This window comes from Heloderma suspectum, chromosome 3 (assembly GCF_057233095.1).
Source record: "Heloderma suspectum isolate Gila_16-S chromosome 3, 16-S_ref, whole genome shotgun sequence".
Taxonomy (NCBI): Eukaryota; Metazoa; Chordata; class Lepidosauria; order Squamata; family Helodermatidae; genus Heloderma; species Heloderma suspectum.
Genome location: NC_139460.1, coordinates 173,604,403 through 173,626,671, shown reverse-complemented (window position 1 = coordinate 173,626,671; position 22,269 = coordinate 173,604,403). Strand labels below are relative to the sequence as shown.

The 22,269-nt window shown below is 40.0% G+C and overlaps 1 protein-coding gene across 10 annotated transcripts in view; it reads right to left on the bottom strand.

Moving 5' to 3' along the window:
* NAA16 (N-alpha-acetyltransferase 16, NatA auxiliary subunit) overlaps window positions 1–22,269 on the bottom strand; it is a 56,762-nt gene that overhangs the window by 31,992 nt on the left and 2,501 nt on the right. For 4 of the 10 annotated variants that reach the window (XM_084844876.1, XM_084844877.1, XM_084844880.1 and 1 more), the window contains exons 2-7: window positions 12,511–12,595; window positions 11,345–11,445; window positions 6,782–7,000; window positions 5,775–5,909; window positions 2,802–2,955; window positions 399–518 (exon numbers count right to left, since the gene is read on the bottom strand). In XM_084844876.1, coding sequence (XP_084701002.1) covers window positions 399–518; window positions 2,802–2,955; window positions 5,775–5,909; window positions 6,782–7,000; window positions 11,345–11,445; window positions 12,511–12,595 — 814 coding nt within the window. Of the gene's footprint in view, window positions 1–398; window positions 519–2,801; window positions 2,956–5,774; window positions 5,910–6,781; window positions 7,001–11,340; window positions 11,446–12,510; window positions 12,596–17,785; window positions 17,871–22,269 lie in introns of all 10 variants that reach the window. The other 6 variants (XM_084844878.1, XM_084844881.1, XM_084844882.1 and 3 more) reach the window with 3 other exon arrangements.

Genomic DNA, 22,269 nt, shown 5'->3' with positions numbered 1-22,269 from the left:
GCACTTTAAAAGTAATGAATACAGCGCATAATGTTCCCTTCTAAAGACAGACTCACAACTACTAATACTGACAGGGAATTTAAATATATTGTTTTCAAGAACAAAAAAGTGTAAGTACAAAAGTCATAACATTTTATTTCCATTAGGACACTAGTCATTTAACTCAATTTTTAGGATCTTTCCTATGAAGCAGTTCCCAATAACTAATTCATTTTAAAGATTTATGTTTTTAAGTACAGATAGATTGCAAGTGAAAAAATACTATACATTATGAACAATGACATTCAAATACACATTTTCCTTCCCAAGATCTACCTTTCCAATTTCTAAACTTATCAAGATACCAATTGTTTAACAAACAAAAGGTGCAGACCAAAGTTTAAAACTGCACCACTTACATGGCTGTAGAGCTTTTTCCAAGCCTTCATAGTAATACCAATTTTCTGCATTCCGATCAATTAGCTCTTTATATACTTCAGAAGCTTCTTTTAGTCTTCCCAACTTCAACAACACTTCTCCTAAAACAATAATAAAAACACATACCAACTTTAGTTAAGGAAAAGAGCCTATAGCTGGAAGCTAAAGTCTTGGATTTTTGGAAGCCTAAAAGAGCCAGTTTTTATGTATGGCTATTATGTAGAAGCTGCTGGCAATATTGTGTGGCAGCAACAATGTATAAGAATTACTACCCATGTGACCTGCCCCTAACCATAATACTTTTCGAATCAACTTCCATCAGGCACGACCAGTACTGCTATGGAGACTTTTAGGCCATCAGAATGATCCATGTAATCTACGTCGTCATGGTTCTCATACTTCTACCACCCATTTATCTTCTTAACAATGGTGTGAGATAGGTTAGGCTGTGAGCATAGTGACTGATTCAAAGTCACCCAATGAATTTCATTGCTGAGTGGAGATTTAAACCTGCGTCTCCCCAGCCAAGTCTAACCACCACACTAAACTGACTCTGTATTCTTATTTTACCCAAGCTGCAATGCTATGCATGAGAGCAACTGCACTATCTTTTCAAACTTTTCAAGCATTTTGATGTGACAGTGAACACAAAGGAAGCTTTTTTTATTCTACGATATCTAAAAAATTCTATCTGGAAAATCTGATCCATGTGGTCTGGTCTGGTAAAACTGGTTCTCTTCACTATGGATCAGAGTAAATATTCTCTCTACTATGATGTGTCTGCTACCTATTTCACAGAAAAATTACTTACATATGGACAGTTAGAATACAAAATACTCAACATTTTCCAGTTTATACAGATAATTAATGTCAATCACTATCACATATTGATGTGAAGAATGAATCTGGAGACATTTGGGCATGTGTCTGAATCTGATTGTAAAGTTTTGCTGTATGAGGAAGGGTCTGTTCCAAACAACAGGTAGCCAACCCTACCTTAATTGGATCTTGTTCCAGCCCTAACTTCAACTCTTGATACTGGTTCTACAAGTTAGCCTTGCCTTCAACCGGACAGTTTTTTGTTAGATGGGAGGTCACCGTATAGCTTAAACAACATTCGCCCTGTAGACCTATTCTAGTTTGATTCCTGACCTGGTTTGTGGGTCATTCAGAATTTTATGATGCAGCAGCAGTTAGGATATATTGTAGCAGAAATGAGAGTATGTATTTTACCCATTTAAAATATTTTTATATTGCCTATAATAAAATCAGACTCAAAAGCAGTGTACAATAAAATAGTAACTTCCATATAATAAGAGGCAGCAAAACCACAAAAAGCAACACAGAGGCAGATATATACATTAAAATGCCAGAGTAAAGACACTTGTCTTCATCTGGTGCCAAAAAGCTTGTAAAGGGGATGCCAGACACGCTTCCCTAGGAAGCCAAGACACCACCACTGGAAAAGCCCTCTAATTTGAACTCACAGAGTGCATTTCTGATAAGGCACATGGAACAGGGCCTCAGTAGTACTTAATACCTACTATCCTAATTGTAATCAAAAGGTCACAATGACATAGGGATAGATGAATGCCAAGTTCAATTCTGCTCAATTCCTCATTTTTTTGTTCCATCCTATTTCATATCAGTTTGCCAATTTTTTAAAAACTCTGCAAGAAAATTTATACATGCATATACATGTATGCATTTTGTACACATTTTCAAATTAAATGTGTTTTTGCAGACAATTTCCCCTAATATAAAGCATTCTTGTGCACACTTCTTTGTAATATATGCATTTTTGTACACACTTTTCTAGTATACACATTTTTGTATGCATTCTTTTTTATATGTGAACTTTGTAAACCTCACAAAAGTGCAGATATCAATATTTAAACTGCCTTCTGGTTTGTCTATGGGTTCGGGTAGTGTAAACTTAATAAGTTCACATAAAAATGCAAACTGAACACATAGACCTGGTTTGCACGATCACTGCAGCTGAAACAAGCCACAGTGGCTTCTTTAAGCTGCAGCGCATTCTGGGCACTATAGCCTAAACTAACAGCTCACTGCAGCAATGGGATGACATACCACCCTATCAAGTTGTGAAAATGACTATGATGGACATAACAATTGTATACATTTTTTATCTGGAGTAACCTTAACCTTCAGATTGTTTCATATAAATGTTAACTGATTTGACATGTGTTTATATTTTGTAACATATAAAAACTTGCATTATAAAAAAGACAGATGGGCAAGGGACAAATGTGAACCTCCCCTAGGTTCAATAGTCAACAGCTCCCTAGGCAGATTCACCTTACATATCGAGAAGCATAGATGTAAAATACTTATTTAAGCATGAGAAAAGAAAAATGACTTGCCTTTGATTTCGTCTATTATGAGCTTATCACATATTTGTCTCTCGTAAGATTCTACATGTTCCAGAGATTCTTGACACAGATCTGCCTCTCTCATCACTTGATTCTGGTACAATATTAATTCACTATACTCATAGTCTATTTTATTAGGAGGAATCTGGAAAAAACAAAGAATAGTTAACATTTAATCTGGGAAGAAAGACAGTAACTTCACAAAATAATAGCTTTTTGTTAAAAAAGAGACACTCAATATTTGAATTAGGTACTTGGATATAAACAGTCATTTGATGGAGTTCTTGCCCTGAAAAATGCCAGAGCAAAAGTTGATTTCCTGGATCCTTCCCTCAACTACTGATATTTGTGGCTGCTTCTTATGAGACATTTTGTACTCTAGTACCAAGTCCTGAATGCAAAATATGAGTGCACTGTATCAATGGCACATGTGTTTCAAAGTTTCCTATTTTAAATACATGGAAGTAGTAAGAGAACTTTGGCTATTGGGTGCTATAGAAATTAAATAAATGAATGAATGAATGAATGAATGAGAAACCATCTCATGCCGCCATGTATTCTAAAGGGGAAAACTGTATTTTGTACCCAGGTATCCATACCCAAGAATAACATATTTTGAGAGGAGCAGCCCTCACTGAAACTGCAACATGCCCTGGGTTCATGTTATTCCAGAGGTCCAAGGTTAACAAATTTGACATTTATTTTATTTATTTATTTTTAAAATTTATAAACTACCCCTTTCCCACAAGAGATCCCAGTGTGGTGTATGCAACATTATACAAACAAATACAATATAATATGACAGCAAGCTAGGTAATGCTACCCAACAGCCTGGGCTGAACTATAAATAGGTTCTTTGAAGGCATTTAAGTGCTACCTGACAAAATTTCTTAGTTCTTCAGTATAGTGTGGCTTAATTTAAGGGAATCTCTTTTATCTGAGGGCCAAATTCAATTTTGGGGAAGTTCTCAAGGGTTGGATTCCAATGGTGGGCAGGACTGAAGGCAAGGGGAGTAGAGCCAAAGATAAAAAGGGTGAGGATGAAAATTCAAATAATACTAGCATATTGTAAGCTAATGCTAGTGGTAAGCTCTTACTACCAGTAACTAAGCCTTAGGAGTGGCATTTCAACCATTTAGAATGGGATAAAAACAGCACAAAAGCCGGGAAGCCACCAAATGATTGGTGGTTGGGGGAAGGGGGCATGACAATCTGGGGAACCCTGGAGGGCTGGATTTGGCCCCCGGGCCTGAGGTTCCCCACCCCTGGCTTAAGTGAAAGCAAGTTGGTTTCTATCTGTATTCAGTTCTTATAGAAAAGACCTGACCAGAAAATAATTACAGACACTTGTATATGACATGAAGTTTGGTTTACCCCACCACAAACAACTTATACCACTCCTTCCTAGAATTACATACAGGACAAAGTTCAGGAGCAGAAGATAATTGTACATTGAATGACAGATGTGAGTTGCCACAGGCATCCCATTTTACATCTGTGTAAGTGTTTTAACCTCGGGTGTTTAATATACCACAATATCCATACTAGACTTAGGCTAATCATTTTGGTAACCTAAGTATGGTTCTGTGGAATTTGATATTGACTGCATAAGCAACAACGTGAGTTCAATTAATATATACCTTTGATTATATGAGATCCTTCGTTTATGAATACTCAGGGGGTTTTTTTTAGTTCTTTTTTATTTAGATTATTTATTAGTTTGGATGTTTTGTGTGTGTTTTTATTGTTAAGTTGTTTGATCACTTAAACTGGATGCAAGATAAATGTGTTAAAGTATAATTATAAAGTATAATTATAAAGTTGAAACCAAGTGTTTTTCTTTAGATTATATCTCTTGCATTATTTATACTTTTGCAAAGGCTGCAGACAAATATATATTTGTTTTTTGTTTAAAAAAAAATCCTGAGAATCTCAGCTTCCTTTTTAAAAAAAGAAAGTCCGTTTTTAGCTCCCTACAAGTGTAAGAAACAAAACACCACATTGAAATTGTGTGGGAAATGGGAAGTAAATACTGAGAAGGGTGGGGTGGGACAAGACATTTATTTATTTGGATTACTTAGAATTCCAGTGGTCAAGGGCAGAACTTGAATGCCCTACATAATTCTTTGCCTTGATCCATGACAAGCAGCACAGAGTTGGGAGGAAGCCCCAACTCCATGGGACTTATTACCAAATAAACATGTACAGGATAGCACTATGAATTATGCAAAATGAGGAAATATATTCAAAGTTATTGAATTTGCATGATTTATACAAATTTCACAATTCAGATTTTCTTAGAGCAAACTATCTTGGTATAAATTTAGATTTTTAAATTCAGTGTTCACAGAGCACCAACAACTTATCTCCCTACTAAGGGAGAATCGTATGGCCCCTAGACAGACTCTGGGGGGCCATAGGATTGTTTGGATTTCCAGCATTGAGGTTGTAGACAGTGCTATGACCTCTGAGCTGGGAATTGGAGCTCCTTGCCTGTGCAGCTGGCGTGGAGAGAACCTCACCAGCTGCCTCTACAAGCTTGCTTGTAGAGAGGGAAAGGGCGCAGTTCTGTGGGCAAGGATGGAAGGAGTCTAGGGTGTCCAGTTTATGACGAATCCGCCAGCCGCCTCAGCCTCCTATCCTCCCCCTCCACACAGCCCCAGCTAGACAGGCGAAATCACCCATCTAGTGAAAATGCAGGGTAAGAGGAGTGCGCTCCTTTTGCCCTGCATAGGATAATCATAAGTGTCCGAATTCAGGGGCTTACGATCATCAAAGATTGTGCCATAATTTCCTGTAATCATTAAGAGGGAACAATCTACACTAAACATGGTAACAGAATTTAATGAAATAGCATGCTGGGGTTTTTTCTTTTATGTCCCAGAGTGCAACGATTTTAAAACACAATAGAAAACAGTCACTCTTATCTGTGTATACTCTGACGTTTTTAGAAGGTAGGTTTACCTGTTGAGTTTTTCTAAATTCTTCCAGGAGTTTTAAGGCCATATCATAATCTTTTAACAAATGATATGCAATTGCGTATCCAATCCACGAAGCCCTCTGAGTGGGCCGCAGCTGAAGTAGCTGATATCTGGTCTCCTTTAAACAGATAATGAATATAACTAAAAATAAACCAACAGATAATGCAAGTCTGTAATTCTTAACACTGCAAAATAATTTAGTTTATTGAAAAAATATTAAGGACACAATCCTATGCATTTTTAGACACAAAAAAGTCCTACAACTCCTAGCATTCCTCAGCTAGCATGGCTGGCTGGGGAATACTGAGAGTGGTAGGACTTTTTTTGTCTAAATATGCATAGGATTGCACCCTAAGCCTTAACAGAAAAGCAAATAAAAGTTCAGTTGGTCTTCCTAGTAGGTAGATATAGGACTAAAGCCTAACACCTGACTGTAACCATGTTTACTAGGAAATAAATTTGTCCATTTACCATTTCCATTGCCTCAGTATTAAAGAACACAAATTGCAAGCAGCAGAGACAGGAACCAAACCCAGCTCTCTAATTTTTCCACCAAGGATAGTTTTCCATGTCATTATTCTTTTGTTTGCTTATAATTTTGTATAGATTTCTTGTAATTGTTCTATGAATGCCAGATTTTAAATTCTATGGTTGGATATAGACTTAGTCGTACATCATGCATATAGACCAGTTGAAAGAAATAAATGGAAATCAGTCGGACTTAAATTCATCATGATTTCAACAGGGCTATTTCAAATATGACTAAGATTAGATCCAACCCAATGTCTCTAAGAAGGTACCAAGATAATTCTGATATTTATATTTCCCCGATCTGATCAACAGAACTTGTGTACCTCTAAACTTTACTAAAAACCCAGATAGCACTTCACTACTATTGAGCTCCATACAAACACTGAAGTAGTATTTTAAATATCTATCTATCTATCTATCTATCAATCAATCAATAAATAAATATAAAAAATTACTTACTCTGTATCCCTCAAGATCCCTCATTTGGATCTGCAACAATGAGAGATCTCTTAGAATTTGTAGATTGTCTTTATCTAATTTGAGAGCATTTCGATAGCACTTAATAGCTTCATCGTATTTTTTATCCGAGCGCTGCAAGAGTCCATAAACATGCCAACCTAATAGAGTTAAGGTAATGCACAGGTATCTGCTGTTTTCTGAAGATAAATGTATGTAGCCCTGAAAGAATGCATCAGTTAGTGTAATTCATTAATCATAGCTTAAAGTAATGAGCTGACACATATATAAATCCTTCCTTCATTAGATTAATCTGCAGAACATAAAATACAATGGGGACGCTAGCAGTATGAAGGGGAGTTTTAATAGCATTTTAATGTGAACAATTCTTCTGAAAATGTGTTCTGTGCTAATGGTATATTGTAAACATGTACATCTCTCTGCAAAGGCCACCACCTTAATTGATTGGTGGCCAGCACATTCATTTTTGTGTCTAAATGACTGTCGTTGTCATGAGAACCCCAAAATGTGGTTAGCTAATATCAAAGTTGAAAGTCTATCAGTTATTTATTTATTTATTTACATTTTTATACTGCCCAATAGCTGAGGCACTCTGGGCAGTTCACAGTTAAAACCATAAAATACAACATGACAAGACACAATGTAACTTTTAAAAGTTTAAGTACCAAGTAAAACCAAAGTAAAATCCAGCAGCAGTTACAGCCCAGGGAAAGCCTGTGTAAAAAGGTGTATTTTCAGGAGGCATTTAAGACATGTTACATTTTCTGCCTACTGAACTGCATGAGGGAGGATTTTCTAGAGGGTGGGTGCCACTACAGAGAAGGCCTGCTATCAAGGTTCTTCACAGTGACATTCTGTTCATTTTGGAATGACCAGGGAGACCTCATTTGAAGATTTTAAATGTCCCCTGGGTATATATAAGGGAAGGCAGTCTGCTAGATATCCTGGTCCCAAGTTGTTTAGGACTTCATTTGACAATAACATAACCTTGTACATGGCTCAGTAGCTAATAGGCAGCCAGTGCAGTTCTTTTAACACAGGTGTTATGTGAGCATAGCTAAGTGTCCCAGTGAGCACACTAGCTGCTGCATTCTGCGCTACCTGCAGCTTCTGAACCATGCACATGGGTAGCCCGACACAGAGGTCACTGTAGCAGTCTAATCATGAGGTTGCCAGCGTATGGATCACCACAGCTAGGCTATCCCTATCCAGGAACAGGCATAGTTGGTGTACCAACCAAAGTTGGTAATGGGCCCTCCGGGCCATCTGGGTCTTCAGTGACAAAGATGCCTCCAGGAGCACCCCCAAACTACAGACCTGCTCCTCCAGAGGGACTGCAACCCCATCCAGAGCAGGCAAACATTCCAATTCCCAGGCCTAGGAATCACCAACTCATAGGGTCTCTGTCTTATTGGGATTCAGTTGCAGTTTATTGGCCCTTATCCAAACCCTAACTGCATCCAGGCACTGGTTTAGAACACACATGGCCTCTCCCAATTCAGATGTCACAGAGAAAGAGAGCTGCGTGTCATCAGCATACTGGTGACACCTTGCCCAAATCTTCTGATGACCATTCCCAATGGCTTCATATAGATGTTAAATAACACTGGGGACAGGATGGTGCCCTGTGGCATCCCACAGTTCAACTGCCATGGGGCAGAGGTACCTTCACCCAATGCTATTATCTGGAACCGACCCCACAGGTATGAGTCAAAACCACTGTAGAACAGTGCCTCCAATTCCCAAGTCATGGAGGCGGTCCAGGAGGATACCATGGTCAATGGTATCAAAAGTCACTGAGAGATCAAGAAGAAGTAATAGGGTCGCACTCCCCCATCTCTCTCCCGAAGAAGGTAATCTATCATGGCAACCAAGGCTGATTCCGTCCCAAAACCAGACCTGAATCCAGACTGGATCCAGTTAATACAGAAATCAAGTGCTCTGGAAACCAAACACAGTGGATTTCAAATATGCCTTAATTCTTGGATACATCAGTTTCAAATTTGCCACATGCCATTTTCAATACTATTTGAAGGATTGCATTCACCTCTATATTCTAACTGCTACTTTACAGAGAAACTACTGTTTTACCACAGCAGAATGAGCAGGGAACTAATACTAACTTGCACCAACGCCAGGGCAGTTATGAATGCAGCACATTATTACTTCTATTATAGCTGGGAACCTAAACAGTTGAAAAGTTGTAGCATCTTTACACAAGCTGTTCAAGTCTAAGTGGATCAGGTGTTCTATGTAGGTACTTTCAGAGAGCAGAACATACTAATCTTTTGAAAGATAGCACTCTTTCAATGCACCAGCACATAAGGGGAGACTACTGGAAGAGCTATTCTTAGAAGGGGGTTGAGGGAGAGAATACTGGAGTAAAGGAATGGTTCAAATTAGTTCTGCACTGACTGAAGACTAATTTGGCAATAGTAGGAAATGCCTGTCTATAACTGAAGGAATGAAGTACATCTGGTCAGTTTCAGAGCCTACAATGTGGCGTAGTGGCTAGAGCATCCTTCTCCAAGGAGTGGCCATGGGTACCACTGTGACCTCGGAGAACTTCTATTGCACCTGCACCAAGGCTCTTCTCTCTCTCTTGTCCCCAGCACTATTTCTGAGTGCACATAGCAGTGCACATAGACTTCCTTTCTGCCACTTACTGTGCTGGGCAGATGAAGACAATTTGCTGCAATTACAAGCAAGGCATCGCTGGTTTTTTCCTCCCTTCCCTCCATTGCTAGATTTAAGTTGTTGCTTTTGTCCCTCCATAGTTCGGTTTCAGTTTTCTCTCCATGGCTGTATTTTGCTTTCCCCCTCTGCTCCTTTGTGTGTGCGCGCTTTTCCTTTCTTCTTCTTCTTCTCTCTCTCTCTCTCTGGGTGCCCCCTCCACCGGGTGTTTTCTTTCCCCCTCTCTCTGGGCATGTATTTTTCTTCACCCCCTCTTTACCCTCTCCTCTTTGGGGATTTTCCCCTCTCTTTGTTTGGGTAGGTTTTTACTTTCTCTCTTACCCTCACTTTTATCCACTCTCTTTAGGTGGGTCTCTTTCTTTGTCTTGGTGCATTTTCTCCTCCCACCCCTGGGATGGGTTTCTCTCTCTTTCTCTGTGTTTTCTGTGTGTGAGAGAGAAAAAACACACAGAGTGGGGTGGGGGCACACATGCTCCCAGCACTGTGTGACTGGTCATGTCCCCTGCAGTGGTCATTTTGTGCTCATGCCCACAACACATTTCTGACATTCCAAATGTCTTCATGGGCCTCAAAAGATTGTGATCCCTGGATTACAGTGTTTGACTATAACTGAAAAGACCTGGGCTTAAATTCCCACTCTGCCATAAAATTTACTAAGACACCTTGGGCCAGTGCTTTCAACTTAACCTACTTCACAGATTTGGTGTTAAGATAAATGGCAGGGGGGTTCATGTCTGCTTGGAGGAAGGGAAGGTTAAACTTGTAGTAACCAAAGTGATTGAAGAACACAATGGATCCACAGCCAGTGTAACACATTTAAATCTCATAACCTTCTGCAAGAAATATTTCAAATTTAGATACTTCTGACCATGGCAAAATAGAATCCCTCCTTTTGGCCATCAGTTCAGGATGAAAGAAAGCAACTCTAGAAGTACAGAACACTTGTGGATGCCATGATAATCCCTTCATCAGTTTCAGTACTCCACTATGAATACCACCCAATTCCCAACAAGCACTGGCTTGTGAGAAGAGCTGTAAGCATTTTACAGTTAGAGTCCCCCCCCATGGGGGCGGGGCTAACTGCCATCCATGGCCCTGTGGGGAAGAAGAAGGAGCAACGGAGCAGGCAAAGGGAACATCAGGGCCTGTTCCAGTTGGACTCTCCTCCCCACCGCCCCACAGGGCTAACTACCATCCATGGCCCTGTGGGGAAGAAGAAAGAGCGAGGGAGCAGGCAAAGGGAACATCAGGGCCTGTTCCAATTGGACTGCCCCTTCTTTGGGAGATGAGAGGGGGGAACAGGGCCATCCCACCAGCCCTGCTGACAGTCTACCTAATTCTTTTTTGTCCCCTCTCCATTGCCTTTTCCTTGTGTGTTGTGTCTTTTTTAGATTGTAAGCCTGAGGGCAGGGACTGTCTTCTTTGTTCATTGATTGTAAGCTGCTCCAGGAGCCTTTTTTGGCCAAGGAGCGGGATAAAAATACAATAAATAAATAAATAAATTTTAATGAAACAAACACTGCTCGGTTTGACTTTCCAGGCATGTTCATCTCTTTAGGAGACTCACTCCTGGAAATATCACTTTCCTGCTTTCCATTGTATCTATACTAACATGCCGAAACAAAGATGGCATATAACAAACCTCATACTTTAGAATAATTGTCAGGTCTACAGAATACCTCACATATTATTAGACAACATGCCTTGTCTAATAATGTCAACATAAAAAGTTACATATAAAATGATCCATTTCTACATTTGAGAATACTTATGTGTGTGTGTGTGTGTGTGTGTGTTAGGGGGAGTACTGGGAAAAGATGATGTTGCTGCAGTATTTGAAAGGATACACACGTGACTTTTTACATCATTACGAAGCCCTTTACGAACAAATTCATATGCTTCTTCTTTCTTTCCTAAACAATTCAAGGTCAGCCCCTTCATAGCCAATGTCTCTGTAAGAAAGATTTTATAATTTATGACTAGGAAAAGTCAAGCTATACAACATTAACCAGCTTTAAGGAAATTCATGTATAATAGTTTTATTGCCTCAATCCAAGCACCTCTTGGGGTATAGGGATTCCAATCTATCCATGGATCTCCACCTTCCCACTTATCTACTGAAGCATCTCTATTCACCTAAATGGAGGTAGCTTTTGTGGTCATCATGCTGCCCCCTCTCCTGAACTGAATGGAACAGGACAACACCCTCCCCTCATTCCTCACACAAAATAGTTCTGGATCATTTTGTGCCCTCATTCCTCACACAAAATAGTTCTGGATCAAGGTGTATCAGATTGAAATGACTCATGCTCAAGGCAATAGTAGCGTATGATCAACCACCACCATGGAACTGGGATTCTACTTCAGAAGCCATCCTCAGTGCCTGCTTCTTGATACAACAGAGGAATGGTCTGCACATACTAACATAATGGGGCAATAGGGTAGGAACTACTTCACGCTACAGATGGTGGATCACATTTTTAATACGGTAAAGAAAGTAGACAACTAACATGAAAGGAAGCAAGGTTTTTTTTAAAATGGAGAATTCAGACTCCAGGTAAGAGAAAATATGCATGTTAAAAAACCAAATCCGCATATACAGACACAAATCTCCCTGCAGTTAAAACATTACATGGGAGGAACGTTCTAGCACAGTCCACTGTCTATTGCACTAATTCCGTACTTCTTTTCTAGATACAGGAGCATTCAAAAATGTGATCTACCACCTGCAGTTTGAACTGGTGCATCCAACCTACTACCTCATTCTTCTTTATGTGTAGGCCAGGCCAGGATTGAATCTTCTACTCTGAAGGGTAGTCATATTAGACATTATTTCAAAAGGAACTTGATAGTTGATATAGTGTTGCTGGCATTCTCTGTATCTATATTTTAAGGCTGAACTTTTAGATTAAAATAGCATAAAACAACTATGAACACTATGGATACTTGTGAAGTAAACAAAAAACAAGACGTTTTACATCTTTTCAGAAAATGAATTAATTAAATATTTCACTTACCTCCATGTTCAGCGAACTTTGGATTGGAGAGGATCATCTTACAGAATTTGAGTCCGTTTTTGTATTGCTTTTGTTCATAACATTTCTAGGAAAAAATAATTTAGCATTACAATCTATTAGCTCCTCCAGTAGCAGATCAAATCACTAATAAAAAATATAATCTTTTAGTGATATAACTTAGGGGCAAACTATAAATTATATTACACTCAAAATGTGTGCAAGGAAGCCCTGACAGCTATTTTTAAAAATGAAAAAAGAGCTTCAGAAGGAGGCAAATTTGAGTAGTGGGAGGAACAGAGGCATGCTTACCCCTTTCCTTACCAGTTATTTTTCTCACTTGGAATTGCCTCTACCAAGCTGCTTTTTGCCCTACAGGGTTTCAGATTCAGAGGAAATGGAGGGAAATTGATGAGTAGTGGATGCTTCTGTCCAAAATATTCCTACATGGTATCTCGGTGTCTCTTCTCCTTGAACTAATTTTTATTGGCAGCCATTCCACCTTTCAGCAGCAGAGGGAGAATTGAGACAGCAGAGTCCATTCTGTCAGCTTGGCTGGGAATAACCACCATTTGTCTCCTCCTCTCCCAGAACTATTTCAGCAGTCATTAAATATTTAATGTGACTTTATGAAGAATTATCGCCAAATTTGCTTGTCTCCTCCTCCCTCATCCTTTCTACCTCTCTTCTGCATTGTCTGCCTATTAAATTATATGCCTGCAGGCAGGGACTGTCTTTTTTTTTTAATCTTTGTATATCACCTAGATAACTTTAAGTGCTTTATTATTTAGTAATTTATCATTAATCCTTTATTACATAATAATAAAATGGTAACTGAGAATCATATAAATAACTAGATATAACTTTAAATCCCCAACTAAAGTATCTTTGATATATAGATCTTGCAACTATTTTTTATCATGGTCATGGCTATTTAATCATTCTTTTATACTTGGTTATTTACATAGATCATAGGTGATGTACATGATACTCTTGTAAAAAAAAAATGCAACAAGACTTTGTTGTTGTTGTTTTAAAAAAAGAAGCAAGCCTTGAAAAGCAACACAGGTTATGGATACAAAGCTGAAGTTTTGAAATATGAAGATACAGATGTTTGTGACTATGGTGAAAAAGACACTGATCTAAAGCTATTGTAGCTGCAAGAGTGGATTCACTGTAAACCTCTAAGACTACCTGATATGAAATATTCTGGTCCTCCAGCCCCCAGACAGGATACTTTATTCCAGGGATGAGCAGCGTATTTGTTCCCAAGTGCAGCATGTAGTGCCGGGTGGTGGGTCGGGGGCCAGGCATGAACATATTTGCGCACATATACACTCATACATGCATATGCATCCCCTGCTCTTTCCCTCACATTTCAGCATGGAAAGAAGGGGAGGTTTAAACCTCCTCTCCCTGACTGCTGAAATCAAGGGATGAGATCGTGCAGCGCACGCGGGGGGGGGGGGAGTTTAAAGCCTCCCCACAGCAATCCTGATTCTGATTCGCTGTGTTTTAAGAACATAAGAAGAGCCATGCTGGATCAGACCAAGGGTCCATCTAGTCCAGCATTCTGTTCACACAGCGGCCAACCAGCTGTCGACAGGAGACCCACAAGCAAGACATGAATGCAATAGCACCATCCTGCATATGTTCCCTGGCAACTGGTGTACACAGGCATACTGCCTCTGATACTGGAGGAAACATATAGCCATCAGGACTAGTAGCCAGTGATGGCCTTCTCCCCCAGGTATTTGTCTAACCCGCTTTTAAAGCCATCCAAATTGGTAGCCATCACATCTTGTGGCAGTGAATTCCATAGTATAATTCCATCAACCTCTGCATTGAGATTGCTGGGAAGGCGGGGGAGTTAAAGGGGAGTTCTTCACCCCACCAGCTGATAGCTGATCAATTGAGCGGCAGGGAAAAGTAGTGAAGGCACTCCAGGCCTTAAAGAGTGGCCAAGGGCTACATGTGGCCCAGTCATAGGTTGCCCATCTGTTTTCCCATTCAATCATCAGTATAAGCTACCATCCCTGTTGCTGCCAAATTTATACAAGTGGACACAAACTTGCACGTGTACATGGAAATGTTGGGATTTTTTGAAGAGGTGTGGTGTGCATGTGGTAGACTGTGCACTGTACTAGGCTAAAGTAGGGAAATTAGCTCACTGACAAAGATTAAGGGCAAATAACGCAAGTTTTATTTTACCTCAAATATTAACAAAATGAAAACTAATTAATACGCCATTCCCTAACACAGGTCTGACAGACTATTCCTAATAACAAAGATAGACCAAAAGAAGGTGGAGGGAGGGAGTTGTGGTTTTGCCAAATAAGGAGCAGGGAGGGCACTAGGGAAATGGCGATGTGGTCTTTGGGAGCTTAACCACAACAGGGATGACTCCAGTTTCAATGGTACAGGGTGGCCCATGTGAGAAATAGAATGGATAGATTTAAAGCTATACCAGGAGAAAGAGAAATAAAGTCACAGTGAATATATTTATCTTGATCAGAGTAAGAGAAACACAACAGACTTCACTTCCTGGCTGGTCATAGTTACTTAGAAACTCACTGTGGGCACAGGCTATCCTGGCATAGACCAGCCTTTGGACATGAGTTTCATCTTGATCTGGATGGGACTGAGGACCACAGTGTTCTGCCACTCTCCCAAAGGCTGATATATTCTAAGATGGTGGGCAACGGTGATGATGATGGCACCCTGATTTTGAAATGTCGTCTGAAAGAAGATATGACTGGTGCTGATTTTTTGATGCCAAATTTAAACATTCCTTTTTTGGCCAGGCATTTTAACATTTTAGAATGTTAACATCTAATAATTTTATATACATTTAATTGATTATGTTTCTGTTTGGTTTGCGAGCTGTTGGGATTTTTTTGCATTTTAATTTGTAATTGTACGGTTGTTATATCGGATTTCTTTTTAAGAGAGTCATATATACAGCCCTGAAATCCCTAGTGGATGAAGTGCAGTTTATACATTCTTAAAATAAATGGGTAGACCTGATGGCTGACTATGCAGTTATTAGGGACCCCAGAGCCCTGCACGAATGCAGTTCAAAAATAGAATTTGGAACGGAGGACAGTGGAACACAGTCTCTCCTCAGACTCTGACTCACCCAAAGAAAATAATAAACAGGGAACTTAAAAGTTCGCTATGTGCTGGGGGGCCCTGGTCCATGGAAACCTTGCACAACACCTCTGGCTCTTAGTTTGGCTACAGGAGGGATATACCACTGTGCTAAAAGAACAGCTCATAAGAGTTTCAGCGCCTTTTGTCATTGTGAAGCATGCCCACCGAAATTCTGAGACAACTGCAGGAGGTCAGGGGCCCTGATACTGTACTCACAGACCCAAAGTGGGAGGGCCCTTGGGAGTCCCAGACAGATATATGAGCCCAAAATGTGATTGGGCAGTCACAATGAAATGTAAGGGACTCAAAGTCAGCAATGGGTGCTTCACAGGGGTGAAACTCTATCTGGGTGTACAAGGGAGCATGGCCTCTATTGGTGTATACAAGGCAGCAAGGTAATGCAAACAAAAGAGAAATGTTCTGGCCCTGGTAATGTGGGTTAGACACCAGAGGAAGAGGAGAGAGTTCTAGGAATAGAACATGAGGAATGAGCAAGCCAGGTGAACCCTGGGTGATCTTGATGCCATGCAACAGAGTGTCTGCCTATTTTGAGTACCATGATCAAGAAGTGTGCAAGTTATCTGATGTGTGGATGCTTTGGAACTGTACTATATTTCCCACCAAGGCTTTAGACTTTAGAGAACCAGTGTAGTGTAGTGGTGAGAGTGACGGACTGGGAGCCGGGAGAGCCAGGTTCTAGTCCCCGCTCGGCCATGGAAGCTCACTGGGCGACTTCGGGCCAGTCACAGACTCTCAGCCCAATCTACCTCACAGAGTTGTTGTTGTGAGGATAAAACAGAGAGGAGGAGGATAATGTAAGCCACCTTGGGTTCCTTGCAAGAGGAAAAAAGGCGGGATATAAATGCAATCACTCACTCAATCAAAAAGACTGGCCAATTTTGAGTATTTATTCATCCATTCATTTCTTACATTTATATTCCGCCTTTCCTCCAAGGAGTACAAGGCAGCATACATGACCCCCCTCCTCTCTATTTTATCCTCACAACCCTGTGAGTTAGGTTAGGCTGAGAGTCAGTGACTGGCCCAAAGTCACCCAGTGAGTTTCATGGCTCAGCGGAGACTAGAACCTAAGTCTCTTGAGTTCCACACCGACCCGAACCACACCAGCTCTATAAGATCGGAAGGTATTTGCATGTATGAGGAGTTCCCAGGTTTTGCATACTGCAGAAGAGGAACTCCTTTTAACTCAAGGTAGAGGACATACAGGTCTTGAACATCAATTACAATAGGTGGGTAGGCTAGCATACTACTACGTAATGTTAAGCAGGCCAGGTGCTTTCTGCTCCTAACTACCAAAAAACATTTTTGCTCTTAGCAGCTATAGAACTCTTGCTCATGAGTCTTTTCCGAGAATAAAAGACAGAGAAGGTGTTTGAGTGATGCCAAGAAGATATGACAAAAAGCAGGGACCAAGCCAGATGAGCAAACAAGCCACCTGAACAGCATTATGCTAGAGCAGACCATATAGTAATGCTTGATCTCTATAAAAGCTTCCCAGTCAGGCTTGCTGTGTTGCTGCTCCTAATCCTTGCTAGAAATCTGCACTTGGCTTGCCTCTATCCCAGGACTTTGCCTTCTGGCTGGGAAATTTTATTGCTGTAAGCCGCATTGGGGGTGCTCTTGTCCTGAAAAGCAGCCTAGAAATATTTTAAATAAATAAAAATAAAATGTGTCAAACCCAGCTCCTGTCATGTGGTTACAAGAGTGCAATCCTCTCTTGGATTTGGACCTAATGACCCAGTTTGTACACAACAATAACCCATGGGTTATCGGGACCACTTGCTGCTTCCGTTTTGCATCCAGTTTAGAAAATAACCCAGGAATGCCCCATGTGAACCCAGAACTCTGGGTTGTTGAGGGGGAAACAATCCAGAGTTTTAACCCATGGTTTGTTGTTGGGTTAAAACCCTGGGTTGTTTCCCCTCCATAACCTGAAGTTCAGAATTCTCACGTCATGCCAACCAAACCAGGAACAAAGCAGAAGTGGGGAGTAGGTGGGAGGCAGTGTGCTTGCTCCCATGCAGGCTCAACCAACCCATGATTGGTCATTATGTAAGAACCGGATCAATAACTACAAGTTTTCAAAAGAAGATTGAAGGAGCACCTGTCAGGCCTACTTTAGGAATAGGATATCCTGTCTTGGGACAATGCAAATTGGTCAGTCCAACCCTTTGAACTTCCACTCATATCTGGAAAAGTAAAAAGTGAATGCGTGAAAGAACACTGCTAAACATTTTAGCCATCACCATTCCCTCACATTGATTATAGTGGAATCAAATGAGAAAACAATCCAGTTGAGATTACAGATGTATAAGCAGTACTCATGGATTTTGTGATGAAGTGGGGAGTTAACCTTGATATTTATTATACTGTTTTTAATTACAGATATCAAAACTGATTATACACATTTGTAATGTTAGGTAGGAAACATGCCAAAAGTAGCAACTGTTACTGTGAACTTGCTGTCTTCTAGAAAAAGTAATTACTTAGCTGTTCTAAAATTAGTAATTTATTTTTAGCAGAGAGTATTAGAGTGACTTACTAAGAAGCATACCATAATCACACTGTAAGCAAGAAACATCAGGAGTAACATTTATTTGCATTTACCACAAAAAACAGCACTGCCACACCAAGAAATGGAAGCAGATAAAGTCCATTAATGATGAACTCACCCCTGCCACTCACTATTCAAAATGCTGAAATAGTCTTTACTATCAGTCTAACACTACCCGTGACTAACAAGAAAAAGAAATGAGGAACAAATGGATATCAATAGTACTACAACTCTAAGGTGAAAATCTCCTCTGAACAAGCGTAGATGACAAACATACGGGTTTGTTTTCACAATGAAGGTGCAGAAAGTTACTTCTAACAACTTTTCAGTTATACAAAACAAGAATAGGGCACATCAACTTGTATAGGGGAAGAGTCCTTGGGGTAATGGTGAAGAATAGCTACTGGAATATGCTAGCCCCATACATGACAAGGTACTGTAGGATTCAATGCTGCTTGTCTTCACCACATTAAGAATCAAATACCGAACTGTGCAGTATAATGAAAGGAAGAGACCCACAATATCCCAAGACAGCAGGCAATCTAAGTTGACATTGATTGGGTTTGGATAACCTGCCATGGCTCATTGTGGGTTATTTAATTTATGATGAGATGTGAAGCTTGTGGGCGCCAAATTCCATATGCAATCCCTGCTTGTGGGTTGTTGTGTTAGGTGAACCTGGCAAGCATGGGTTATGTGACGGTTAAAAACTGAGGGTTAAAGCAAACTACAGGTTATGTGAGGGTTATTTAACCCTTGCATAACCAATGCTCACTGGGTTCGCATGACATGAAAACACCCGAGCGGGGACTATTCAAAAAGGCGGCTGCACACACCACAGCCTCACCGTGGGGCTGTTGTGTCATGTGAACAGCCCCATTATGAGTTCTGCCTTCTCTAATATTATTGTTGCTATCTGCTGATATGCAGGTAAGTTGTTGAATCTCTTCCCCCCCAACCCAAAACAAAACACCCCCCCCACATCTGCTAAATTGAGAATTCAAATGCAAACATGAAAAGCTACAATTTGCTCATTTAGAACTATGTATTTTAAATAAGGTTAGAACAACAGAAGAGAAAAATACACACCAAGAGAGTGCATCTTGGTTGCACAGTGTATTTTCGTAGCCACATGGCTATAGTTAGTTACAAAACAACAATTTGAGGATAATAATCCAACAGAAATTTGGCTGCATTCCCAGAGATAAGAACATTCAGGATATTATCTTAAACCTTTGCTGAGAATGTTACACTTTGATGCCAAGAAAGTCTGTGTTAGCGATGCTACGTAAAGCCCTTTAAAGTGAAAATCCAGGTACCTTGATACAGGATGACTTTTACACATCTACCCCTTGTATCAGTGTTGGCAGACTTTTTATATGGGTAGTTTATACTTCCCCATGGATAATTAGACCTAGTTTAAGGCTATTCATGTCTTTTCAGTTAACTTCTGTTATCACAACTGTTTTATTACATAGAAGCCTGCAGTTGATTACGCATAGATGTTTAAGTTGAACATAATTTAGTGTTATATTGTATATTTATAATATATCACCTTGATAGCTTTTAGCAAATAAAATGGGTATATAAATGTTGATAACGGCAATAATAATGTTTATATGTTGAAAGCTTCAATGGGAGGGTTTTTACTCTAAAAGGCAGTTTACAGATATTTTAAATTAAATAGATAAGATTTGGAAACTTGCTTATGGTGGTCAAAACAAATTCTGTAACAGAGCAATCCTGTGGTCCCTGGGAGAGCACTGCAGAGACCACAGGATATGATAGATTCCCCTTTCCAAGGCTGTAGACACTGTTACGACCTTGGGAGGGGGAATCTGACATTGGGCCATTCCTGCTCCCCCTCACAACTGTTGTGGAAAGCATTGCAGTGGCTGCTCCTCTGAGATCACAGCAGCAACCTGGGAGGAGCTCAGGGAAGACACAAAGGGGGCAGGATACTGGGCGGGGAGGGGAGAGGCCAGGATCTCTTCATTGCAGTCCTGTCCACTGCTGGTAAGTCAGCTAGATGAGCTCAGAGGCCCATCCAGCTGATTTTTTTTAAAGGAACATCAGGCAAAATCACCTTCATTGTTCCTCCTGCTCTGCCTGGCTCTTGCCAGCAGGGCTTTGGATAGATGGAGGGCTCTGATCTTGGAGCATAGGAACATAGGAAGCTGCCTTATACTGAGTCAGACCATTGGTCCATCTAGCTCAGTATGGTTGACACTGACTGGCAGCAGCTCTCCAGGGTTTCAGACAGGAGTTTTTCCAACCCCACCCGGAGATGCCAGGGATTGAATCTGGGGCCTTCTTCATGGAAAAGCATGCTCTACCATTGAGCTAAGGCTCTTCCAAGAACCCTCCATCTATTGAGCCATTTATTGGGCTCAATGTCATACTAATACGGAAAATAGCATGTTCCAGTAGATATAATGTTGGATGTGGATCTGAGAAATCTGGTTTCACATCTCACCTCTGCACCTATTGTGTATGACCTTGTCATTCTTTTAGCCTAATTCTTTTAGCCTAATAGCAAATCATTCTTTTAGCCTAATTCCCCTTCCGTAGAATGGGAATCATAGTGAAAACAACCACAAATATTGGAAATTGCTCTGCAGAGTATTTTTCACTACTATATTTTTCCACAGAAAGTATTCCATTTGTAGAAATACATTGTTTCATAAAATTAATTAATAACATAATGAATGGACACACCAGTCAATTTGAACATCTATTTTTAAAGTTATATATGTTTCAAATACAAACAAATTAAATTAAAACCAGCATGCTAAATCAGAACATGTGTAATCAGTTCCCAAATCAGTTTAGGACATAAGACTTATTAAGGTTTTGGCACGCTCAGATTGCTTCGTATGTATTCTTACACAAATCCTTACAACAACCCTTGTTGGCTGGTCAGTATTATCCCCGTATCTTTTGCAAGCTGAATAAAGGCCATACAAGAGAATGTACTTCAAGATGTAGTGTTTTATTTTATAGGGTTTTTTTAATAGTACGGCAGTTGCAGTTATATTTCATTATAAAAATCAATACATTTCACACTATGGTTTTACTACAGACCCCATACAAACAGACTGACAGTGTGTTAAGTTGATCTCTACACTGTAATTTTGTATTGTGCTGCTTGTTGTGAACAACTATGGTGTAGAAGTGTTAATATAATTTTTAGAAGTTTGCAGATGGGGGCTGAGATATAGTGGCTTGCCAATAACTTCTAGTGAATTCATAGCTGAGATGACATTGGAACTTCCTTCACACATTTAGCCATTACACTATACCACACAGTTCCCTTCTCAACTATTTACTGGGCACATTATTTTTGGTGTGTCATTTTACTATTTTTTCATAAACTTACCAATTATTATCACACATTGCCAATGCTGCATTTTGAAAATGGAAAGAAAACATACATATACATACAAACACACACACTAAAATTAAACATTAGAGGCTATCAACAACTATCAGTACAGAATTATTGTCCTAAAGGAGAAAGCAAGCATAAAGACATGTAGATCCCTAGTTCAAGAACAAGAGGCCAAATGCTCTGTAACACAATACTAATTTTAATGCAAGGGAGAGACCAAATCTGGTTTTTAATTTTGAATGGACAACTCACTTCTATAAGCAAGCATATTCTTTCTGTACTTACTGAACTGGCTGGACACTGCTGCATTTCATTGCTCTGGCAATTTCTACAAAGCATTATGTACTTCCAATGAAAATATAAATATTTATCATTTCCCAGTCCATAATCAGGTTTTCCAAGGGTTGGCATTTGAGAGGCCAGAAAACAACTTGTCAATTGACCAGTCAAATATTGTCAAAAAACAGTCACACATTTAGGGCACAATCCGATGAATGTTTAGAGAGAAAAAAGTCTACAACTCCCAGTATGCCTGGTTGGGACATGCTGGGAGTTGTAGGACTTTAGGCTGGCTGGGGCATGCTGGGAGCTGTAGGACATTTTTCTCTCCAAATATGCAGAGGGTTTCACCCTTAACATGGTA